This window comes from Carassius auratus, chromosome 48 (genome assembly GCF_003368295.1).
Source record: "Carassius auratus strain Wakin chromosome 48, ASM336829v1, whole genome shotgun sequence".
Taxonomy (NCBI): Eukaryota; Metazoa; Chordata; class Actinopteri; order Cypriniformes; family Cyprinidae; genus Carassius; species Carassius auratus.
The window spans coordinates 5,053,928-5,065,075 of record NC_039290.1 but is presented as its reverse complement, the minus strand read 5'-3'; the positions used below and the strand labels follow the sequence as shown (position 1 = coordinate 5,065,075).

Sequence of the window (11,148 nt, the reverse complement as noted above, 5' to 3'; positions counted from 1 at the left end):
GATATTGAACACATGGGAAGGATTTTTGGTGAAGTTGATATGAGGGCATCTGTGTGCACAGTGAGGCGAAGACTTTTGGACAAAGGCCTGGTGTCAAGAATGGCAGCAAAGAAGTCACGTCTCTCCAGGACAAATGTCATGGACAGACTAAAATTCTGCAGGAGGTACAAGAATTGGATAGCAGAAGAAAGTTATTTTCTACAAATGTTTCTTTTATATTGTGCTTGAATGGTCAAATACACACACAGTTATGCCAGTCGCTTAGGTGTTAAATGAAAACCGGATATTGGATTGGTCTTAAAGGGCCAGCAGCCTTGTATTCCTGCTGCTGATTGATACACTGAAGTCTATGCAGTGTCTTTATACACTTAATTCAAATTTTATAATATTTCTTACTACAAGTTATTTGATTATTTTACATATTTATTTGTTCTGCTGTGCTTGTAATTTGCTTCATTTTAATAACAAATAAAGTAATAATAGCTATATCGAGATATGTATTGTTATATTATTATAAAATTTATCATATAATATTTTGGTCATATCACCTCCCTATAGGCTGAACTTAAACGGGACCATTCAACTTATTAAATCTATGTATTTCTTTCTTAAAGCTGCAGTTGGTAACTTTTTGACGCTCTAGCGGTTAATAAACAGAACTGCTTGCGTCTTGCGGATGAACATCGTAGCCGGAACTACTTCTCTCTGTTTATGTCTATGAAGAATCACAAAGGTACTGGGTTACTCCGCCGCGGTACCCCCGAAGCAATTTAAAATAGTCCGAAACACTTATTATAGGTGCACCCCTAGTGATTCAGGACAAGCTAAAAACACGGTTTGGTTTGATTCATGGTGTACTCGCTTATTATATACATTTTTCTACATTTTGAACACAAACAAAGTTAGGGACCGCAGCTCTGATTGGTTGTTTCTTAACGGGAGCGATGCATTTCTGCAAATGGCAATAGGACCACTGGGAGGAGCCAGAGGAGCTTGATTTTTTCACAGATTATCTGTCTCATATTCTACTGTCAGGACATAATGACAGGTTTAACAAATATGTAAAAGATATATTTGTACAAAAGTTACCTACTGCAGCTTTAATTCTTGCACATTATAGTTTTTAGTAACTTTACTTAATACTTCTCATGCAAAGTTTTATTCTTGTTTCAATATGTAATTTATATGTAAATTAGAGAATTTATTCCATTAAAGCTGCTGTTGTTAGCAGTGCATGGGAGAACACTAGAGGTACGTGTCTCACATTTGTTAAGCTCATGCTTTGCTGTCTCTACTCTTTTTGTCTTGGAAAGACTTTGTGCCCCCTCCGCAGGGCCAGCTCTGCGTGCCTCTATTATCAGTTTACTGTTTGTTAGCCCCCCTTCTCTTGTCTGCCTATTTCTGGTGAGGTGGCCACAGAGTGATAAAAGAGGAATCTGGCAGACTGGTACTCTGCGAGCTTCCACAAAACACCAGAGAACAGTCTGTTCAAACCCTTGGCGGAAAACACATGTACTTAAACTGCTCAAACATCTTTACAGGTGGGTGTGAATTTTTTTGAATTATAGTTGAATCTGAAGACATTATTAAGATGAATCTTACAGTCTGTTAAGCTGGAGGAAAGCTATGCTTTATTTCATACCGTACTATTCCACTTTTTTTACTTACTGTGTGTGTATATCTGTAGTTACAGAAAACATACTTATGGGATATTTCTGCTTTTAAAAAAGTTCACTTGTCATACTGCAGAACTTTAAATTAAAAAGTTATGAATCTGAAAAAGTGGTACAGCTAAAAATATTATTTAAATATTAGGGTATTAAATAATTTTAATACTAGTGATTTAATGTCATGTATTTAATTGTAATATTGTTAACTTAGTTATTAATTACATATTAATTGTATTGATTTAATGTTAAATAAAGCTTAAAGGTCCTTGTTATTTGACAGCTATGTGCGCAAAACTTTGTGTTTAACCAGTCTTAGTTAGATCTATTTATTATAATTATTATTATTTTATTTTATTTTTTTAATTTGGGTTCTTTTTAGCTGGTTTTGCTGGGAGACTATCTTAAACCAGCTAAGATCAGCAAACCAACATGGTATAAGTGGATTTATTTCAGCAGGGTTTCTATTAAAAATTTGGAAGTAACAATAATGATGTTTACTTCTGTGTGTAAATCTATTGGCCTATTTCTAATTTTGACCTCAAAAAGACCTTGTATTCAGTACCTCTATTTATTCCCCATCTCTCTAGCACAGCCTTCATTCAATGTCTTTCAAGGGCTCTATGAAATGCCCTGTGCCTCCGTCCAGCCCCACAACCCTGGAGGCCAAGGTTGATGACTTACGGTTAAAAGTGGAGCAGCTCCTCTTGAGCCCAGAGAGAAGTTGCCCCATGTGTGGGACCTGCGTTCAGCACAGCACACTGCAGGAGACCGTGACCAGCCAGTTGTCAGCTCAGACCAGATTGTTGGATTCTCTTGAAAAGAAAGTCTTAGAGATGAAAACCGCTCTGGAGGATCTGGCACACAGTACGGAGCCAGAATGCAGCGACAATCAGATATATTAAACTGTCTTAAAGAGATAGTCCATCCAAAATTCAGAAAATTCTGTCATCATTTTTTACTCACGTTGTTCCAAACTTTTGTTTTTTATCCTGCTGAGTGCAAGTATTTTGTAGAATGTTAACAAACAAACAGTATGGGTTCCTATTGACTTCCAAGTACTTTTTTGTCAAAGGAAACCAAAATTGTTAGTTATCAACATTCTTTAAAATATCTTCTTTTGTGTTCCACAAATTTCATACAGGTTTGGAACTAAGTTGGTGTCTAAACAATGTTCTATTCTGTCTCTTGAATATGAAAGGTCTAGAGGACAGACGGTGTGAGACAGAGTCTGTGCCTTTAGCGGCTCTACAGAGACGGAAGTCACTGCCTGTTCGAACCTCTGCGGTCAGTGGAAAGAAAGTGCATCAGCCAGAATTGCTTTTAAACGGTTCCATTAACTCTTAAGACTATAGCAAAGTCACTGCATTAATCAGCATGCCATACAAGACATTTAAGGCCCATTAGCACCAAGAACGATAACTGTATTTTAAAAAATGTATGAGAATAGGAAAGTTTTTTCCCCAGCTGATGAATGAAAAAACATTGACAGCCAATCAGAATTCATTACTGTTTAAAGAGCTTGAGCATTTAAAGCAGCAAACAGCAAAACTGGTGTACATGCATAAAATAATCAAAACATTTATCCATTAGTGTTGACAATAACATACCACACTGTCCCGAATATAAGACGATCCTGTTATAAGACGGTATTTTATCACTCTTTATTGACAGGAGGAAGTCTATGTTCGCTTGGACAGAGAATGTATGGTGCCCCATGCCTTTAATATGCCTTTGGAGAAAGGTAACTACAATCAAATTTCATTACACTATATATATATCATTTGGAAAGGTGAAGTGGGGCAACATAATTGTCACAGTCATTTTTGATGGACATAAATTTGAATGACGGGTCTGTTAGCATGCTAAATATTTATACACTGAAGAATGACAGGGAGACCCATAAATCACCTGACTAAAGAACCAACAGCGGCTATACGAAAAAAAAACAATATTTTCAAATATTGGCTATGAATGTTAGGTTTACACATTTAAAGAGTAAATAGTGTAACTTTCACGCATATTTATTGGGGATATTTCACACAAAAAATACTTATACTTTATCTTTTGTTTGTGCAGGTATTTTGTTAGAAATCAATGAAAACAATGGAATGAGAACAGAGGACCATAAACCTAAAAAAGATTCAACAGAGGTTAAAGGTCAACATGAACCTAAATTGCAGATCAAGGGAGAAAGAGGAACATCCACTGTAAGCCCGAGATTGGATCGATCTCAACATCAAACACAGAAAATGAATAAGGCTGAAAATAAGAACATGCCACCAAACGAGAATGATGTACTAAAGCCCGTCATTGCTGCCTCAGTGGTATCCCAGAGGTCTGTTATTGCTCCACCAAATAAAGAAGCCCAAGATGACAGGAAAACATCACCGCTTAACACCAAAGCACCTGTTCCTGTGACAAAGGCTAGGGTATTGCCCAACACAATCGGACCGAAGCAAACTGAAACAGTGAATGTAACCCTACCAATTCATACAATACCGAAAACAGCTGGACTGGTTGCTCCAGTAATGCCTCAATGTACGTCTTCACTGGTACCCAACAGTCCTCCCAAGCTGACTTCACCAGATTCAACACCAATCCAAACATTTCCCAAAACAAGTCTGGGTCTTCCTGTTGCAACTGCGCAGAGTTCTGGAAAGTCATCATTAAATACAACTACAACAAAAATGACAACATCACAAGATGCAACACTGTTACCGCCAAGCCACAAACCACCAAAAACATTGGGTCTGAATGTTACTACAGCCACAAAAGAGGCTTTCGCACTTAGACAAGTGCAGAGCGGCCCTAATTCCTTACAAAGGTAAAAACAAGCAATGGATGCATTGCTTGTCTCCCAATTTAAACTGCAATTGATCATTATTGGAGCAGGGCTTGAGTTGATTGAAGCATAAAGTAACAAATGTCAGTGAATTAAATAAAATATACCATTTTTGGTCAGATAAATGCAGCCTCTGTGAGCATAAGTGACTTTAAAACTATAAGAAAGTTACCCTAAACTTTTTAACATTAATATATAGATTCATAAATAGTCATATTTTACAGATTACAGGTCACTGGTGGAAAGGCAGATTTGGTCCACACGATATCAACACCTCTGGCTAATAAAGGGACCGAAGCAGTTTTAGCCTCAAACCCCATTTCAGGTGGAATACAGATTAAAATAACTCCAGCTACAGACAAGAATCCAGTACAAATGAAGAGCAACAACCCTCCTAAAACATGTTTTAAAGTTATTGGTAAGTGACCTGTTTTTTTAATTATTTTTATCATATGTTCCTGATAAAATAAAAACCAATTAAAAATATTACTATATATATATATATATATATATATATATATATATATATATATATATATATATATATATATATATATATATAATTTAATAGGAAATCAAGTTCACTTGTAATTGACAATTTCAGTAGATTGTTTTCAGAAGTGAATAAAATAACCACCAAATGACAGAACAGTGCTTGTGTGAATTAGTTTTTAAAGGTTAAAGAGGTGACAGGCGGCCTATAGCCTGACTTTAGAAATCTGAAGTATCTAGAATATGATAATCCTTTGTCCCTGGCACATTATTGTATCATCCACTCTCCGTCAGCTGTTCCTGCTCCAACCCAAAAGGAAGAGCATTATAGATCAGATATCAACACCATGAATGTCTCATAGTGAGGGCTGACACAAGATTCCCACTTAAATAGACAGACAAAAATACAGTTGTCTGAAAAAGACTTGTAAAAAGTGTCCTCTTGGCTATTTTCAGATGATGTTTCGCCTCAGCCTGCACCTTTCGCTCACCGGTTTGTGTCGCTGAAGTCTAACCCTCCACCCAGTGATACCTTCAGTATCCACACCAGAGAAGTGCTGGGAGGGTGAGATGATCATTTCTGTCTACTGGAACTGCTAGCATTTATTTCACTTGAATCTAATAGTCTAATAATTTACAATTATGTGCACCTTTGATATTTTTTGTTTTACCACTGTATTAAATATCTGTTTCATCAGTGGTCGATTTGGCAAGGTGCACAAATGTACAGAGACTAAGACAGGGATGAGACTTGCTGCTAAAATCATCAACACAAGAAATGCCAGAGAAAGGGTAAGCAGACCACATCTGTGTGTATGTTTAATACTTCACAAATATAACTGAAAGCATTTGCACTTTAAATAGAAATGCCATAACATGTCAAACTAGTGCTCTGCTACCTTGGTTTGTTTTTATTTATATAACATATCAGTACCATAAAAAACTAGAGGTTATTTGAAACATACAACACGAATTGGATATTTACTTCTGTGACAAAAAATCTAAAAACACTATGAGAGCTAGGCTATAAGAAACAATTAAACTATGCAAAATTATTTTTACTTCTTGGCAGCATTGCAGTTGTTTGTGTCATTTTTCCTTCTTATAGATGTTCAGATTATGGTCTTGGGGCTACCCTTACGAAAAAGTAGTATACTTCAAGTTTATTTTACTAAGTATACTAAAGTAAAGTTCAAGTATATTTTTAAGTACACTTTATGTAGCAAGTATACAAATATCAGTGTTCTAGTACTTGTAAGTGTACTGTTTCAATACTCACTGAGACTAAATTGACCCACATTCTAGTATATAAAAGTATATAAAAGTATAACATTAGCAAATTTTGAGTACACAACTAGTTTACCTCTATGTTTGTAGTTTGTACTGCAATATCACTAAAAGTGAACTTATAGGTATACTGATAGTTTACCAATTAAATACTTTGTACACTTTGAAGTATAGTCTCAGTAAACTACTAGTTTAGTAGATTTATACTGCAAGTATTCTCATAAATTTTCTTTAAGTGTACTTTACATCATACTTTAAATTTCCCTATTTAGGTTTTAATTTGTATATTGTTGTATGAATATCTGAACATACAAAACATCCAAAGAATGAACAATGTATCTGTTTCTAAACCAAAACATTTTATTCAAGCTTCTTGCATTATTTTTTTTAACACTTTAACGTGTTTAATAAAAAATGAAGAAATAACATTTCAAACAAAACAAAACTATGAATTGGATTCAGAATGATAATTAAAATGTAGATGGAGTTGATCAACACCCCTAAGCTTGACTGTAATTATTACCTCTTCATCTGTCAACATTTTATTTCATAACGTTAAAGTTTTGATGCTGTTTTATGTAAGATGATCCTGTTAGATTAGATAGGTTAGTATCTGTTGTTTCTTTTTCTTCTTCAACTGTGTTTTTTAGGAAATTCTGTACAGAAGATGTGTACTAGCGCCCTCTACTGTATAACAATGAAAACACGGATTCTAGGAGTATAGCTCAAATATATTTATAATTTTTGGACGTATAAGTCAAGAATACTTAAATGTCATTTTAAGTATATTTATGAAGAGTACATTGAGAAGTACATAAAAAGTAAACTAAAAGCATACTTTCCTATTTTTAGTTTAAAAGAAGTATACTAATAGCACATTTCTTTTTCGTAAGGGTAAATATTTTTAGATGTTTTCGGAAGCGGTCTATTATGCTCACCAAGGCTGTAATATAATATGACCAAAAACAGTAATGTTGTGAAACATTTCTATTTATAATTTCTAAAGCTTAATTTTCAACAGCCATTACTGTAGTCTTCAATGTCACAAGAACAAAAGAGTTCACAAATTATGAATTTCTCAAGGTTGTTCATGTTGTTTTGCAGGATATGGCACTAAATGAGATCCAAGTCATGAACCAGCTAAGTCACCCAAACATCCTCCAACTTTATGAAGCCTTTGAGGTCAAGAATCAAGTGGTGCTGATCCTGGAGTAGTGAGTAGTGAGATCCTTATGAAGCAATAAAACACAACTGGCTAAAGTGCAACATGGCAGATGAAATGACTACTCTTTTTTTTTTTTATTCAGTGTGGAGGGAGGTGAGTTGTTCGAGAGAATTGTGGATGAGAGCTGTCCGCTGACTGAGGTGGATGCCATGGTTTTTGTGAAACAGATCTGTGAGGGTGTCCAGTACATGCACCAGATGTATGTACTTCACCTGGACCTCAAGGTGACAGATGAAACAAAAAGGAGTCCCTTTGTTCTGTCAGATTTAGGCTAGTGATTTTGTTCTTTTCTCAAGGGATTCAGTGAGATTATAGCATAAACCTTATGGAAACTGGAATGTCAGAGGGGAACATGTAACAGTTTATCACCTTTTTCAGCCGGAGAACATTCTACTTGTGAATCGCTCTAGCCATCAGGTGAAAATTATTGACTTTGGACTAGCGAGGAGGTGGGATTTATACTTGTACACTACTATTGTATTGTACTTATCCATACATGATTATGAGTTCAAATCAAGATTAGTGTTGTCATCAGCCATTTTTATTGGGCATGACATTTGCCTTACATACCTTTCCATGACCACTGTGTATTTTTGAATGTGTTAATCCTCTGAGAGTTCAAATATTATAGCCAAGGCTTATTTTTATGGTTCAATTGACTCTTCTCCATGTCTCTCTTCAGATATAAACCACGAGAGAAGCTCAAAGTTTCATTCGGAACGCCTGAATTCTTAGCTCCGGAGGTGGTGAACTTCGATTTTGTCTCCTTCCCTACAGATATGTGGACTTTGGGAGTTGTCACATACATGCTGTAAATCACATTAACACACACCAGAACATGTAATTCACAATTACACAATAATTTGAGCCAATTTAAAATTTGCTGTACCACTCCAAAAGATACATAAGACGGCAATGAAAACAAATTCAATTATTTTTTAATAAGCGATTTCATACAAATTATTTACAAAGATTAGCTAACAGATGTGATGTCCAGTGAAGGTACTGGGAGTGAATCCAAAAATATCAAACAAGGCAGTAAAACAGAATCCAGGGTCACTCAGTCAACTGCTTAGTCTAACTAAAGCAATACCAGTGTTATGCAGTATTCTGTGTCACCGCCAAAACAGTAAAAGAAACTTGTGCAAACCTGTTAGCTTCATGTTGAACTGGAGAAACAATTAAAATCACATTCAATTTCTGTTATTCTAGCTTAAGTGGCCTCTCTCCTTTTCTGGGCGATGATGACAGCCAGACCCTCAACAATGTGCTTATGGGCAACTGGTAGTTCACTGTTATATTGATTCTATACACAACAGAACATGGACTAATTACAAACAAGCACTGAAATACCTTTATAGAAATCATCAAATCTAAAGAACGTTTTAAAATGGAATCTTCTGTAAACATCGCCCCCTGTTGGATGTGTGTAGGTACTTTGATGAGGATGCATTTGAGCATGTGTCTGCTGAGGCTAGGGACTTCGTCTCCAACTTGCTGATCAGAGAAAGAAGGTGAGATTGAAAAGACTGAAATTCAAGAGACTAATACTAATTTCATCTCAATATGATAATTTATCTTAAAATGAGATTCTTTTGACACTCCAAAAACATGTAAAGGAATAGTTTACCCAAAATTTAAAATGTGCTTAAATTTTGCCCCCTAGGCCATCCAAGATTTTTTTTTTTTTTTTTTTTTTCATTAGAACAGATTTGGAGAAATGTCGCATTACATCACTTGCTAACCAATGCAGTGAATGGTTGCTGTGAGAGTCTGAACAGCTGATAAAAACATCAGACCACTCTATATGAACCATTGGTGAGCAAGTGATGTAATGCTACTTTTCTCCAACTCTTTTCTTGAGGAAGAAACTCATACATCTTGGATGCACTAAAGTTTCTAAAGCAAAATTTGGGGTCAGCTATATATAAGAATGTTCTGTGTAACACAAAAGAAGATGCTTAACAGAATGCCTGAGCTGCACATTTCTATACAATGAAAGCTAGTGGCAGTCAAGCTCTAAAAAAAGATGTGAAACACCATAAAAACACAATAAAAGTACTTCATACAACTTGTGGTGTTTATTCCAAGTCCTTTTTTAACAGTGGTCGTCTGAGTGCTACACAGTGTCTCAAACACCCGTGGCTTAACAACATCACTGAGAAAGCCAAGAGCACCAACATTGTGCTCAAGTCTCAAGTTCTTCTCAAGAAGTATATGGCCAGACGAATGTGGAAGGTGAGAACACACAATGAATTACCACTTTCTTAACACTTGAGATACTAAATGCTTTCTTACTCACTTAATTTCTCCTCCATCCTCTTTCAACTGTCTCTTTTTTGCAGAAAAACTACATAGCTGTTGCTGCAGCCAATAGGTTTAAGAAGATCGGAAGTTCAGGTTCCCTAACTGCGCTTGCGTCAGAGACGTCATACTGACTGTGCTCACTATGTGTGCTTTTATAATATGCAGATCATGTTTTTGTATTGCTGTGCTGTATTTGCCACCCACCTTTCATAATTAAATACTCACTGGCTGCCAATATAATTATTCACATGCATCTGTAACATGCAATAAAACAGATGTACAAAGGGACTGTTTCTCTTTTATTTGCTTTTGCCATCACATTGTTAAAAACTCTGGTGTTTTTCAAGGATTCATTAAATTATTTTATTTTTTTGTCAAAATGTTATTCTAATTGAAAAAGCATGTGGATGAGTCAAAAAAAGAATTTAAAAAAGTAGTTACTCTTCTATTTATATATTGATGGTGTATAGACGAAGACCAGTGGTGTGATCGTTGAATCAGTTTTATCCTAAACATGCAAGGAATATATATATACATTATACTCATTAGCAATTTTCTTTTCAACTTTGCAGAGCAATATTTTTTTATTATTATTATTCATCAGACTTAAACATAAAATGAGATCAAGCCGCCCCCTTTAGCATTTTAAAACAGGAAAAAGTTACAAAATGGATCTTAAAAGGGAACTTGAGCAAATGTTAGTGGAATTTCCCTGGAATTAAAATTGCATCATTGCTGATGATGTTATCAGCATGACTGTCATGCAGTCATTTTATTTCAATCATGCTGAGCTGACGATGCTGCAATAAATTATATTACAAGGGGCGTGAATGTGTAACGGGAAACAAGAAGCTAAATGATTTCTAATCTTTGCTGATGTCTTTAATATGTCAAATGATATGAGTAAGACTGTAATAAAATGATCTCATATTAACTGTAATTATAGCAAACAGCATTACTCCTTAAAACATTTATTAGTGATATGGACTGGTCATGTTTCTTGAATTTTTATTAAGAACTTATAAACAATACAAAAACAGACACAAAAGTCAAAGCCCCAATGGTTAGGGTTTTGTATATTCTTTTAGTCATATGATGTCAAATCAAAATTAAAATATAAACTTTGAGTCATCTTTATTTATGTTTAACTATTTCCGTCTCACTGGTTTTAGACTTAACACTTAAATGTATTGGTGTGAAACCCTGAATTTGTATGTGTGTGCATGCACGTATATATATATATATCATTTATCTAATGTAGCTACATATGGATGAATGTATTATAAATATATAATATTTATTATTATTAATATAACTATGAATAT

At 35.0% G+C, this 11,148-nt stretch overlaps 1 protein-coding gene across 2 annotated transcripts; it reads left to right on the top strand.

The window, feature by feature from the left end:
• The first annotated feature begins 1,414 nt into the window (after window positions 1–1,414).
• Window positions 1,415–10,105, top strand: LOC113065586 (myosin light chain kinase 3-like). Of its 2 annotated transcripts, none has more exons than XM_026236941.1 (16): window positions 1,415–1,541; window positions 2,258–2,534; window positions 2,869–2,954; window positions 3,342–3,411; window positions 3,747–4,494; window positions 4,737–4,930; window positions 5,461–5,569; window positions 5,703–5,796; window positions 7,396–7,505; window positions 7,599–7,740; window positions 7,895–7,965; window positions 8,199–8,327; window positions 8,729–8,800; window positions 8,950–9,030; window positions 9,622–9,754; window positions 9,862–10,104. In XM_026236941.1, exons 2-16 carry the CDS (start codon window positions 2,273–2,275, stop codon window positions 9,952–9,954), a joined length of 2,394 nt encoding a protein of 797 aa, XP_026092726.1. In that variant the 5' UTR covers window positions 1,415–1,541; window positions 2,258–2,272; the 3' UTR covers window positions 9,955–10,104. The 2 variants fall into 2 exon arrangements, with proteins under 2 accessions (XP_026092726.1, XP_026092728.1); XM_026236943.1 differs by having other exon boundaries at window positions 1,436–1,541; window positions 2,263–2,534; window positions 9,862–10,105.
• The last annotated feature ends 1,043 nt before the right edge of the window (window positions 10,106–11,148 follow it).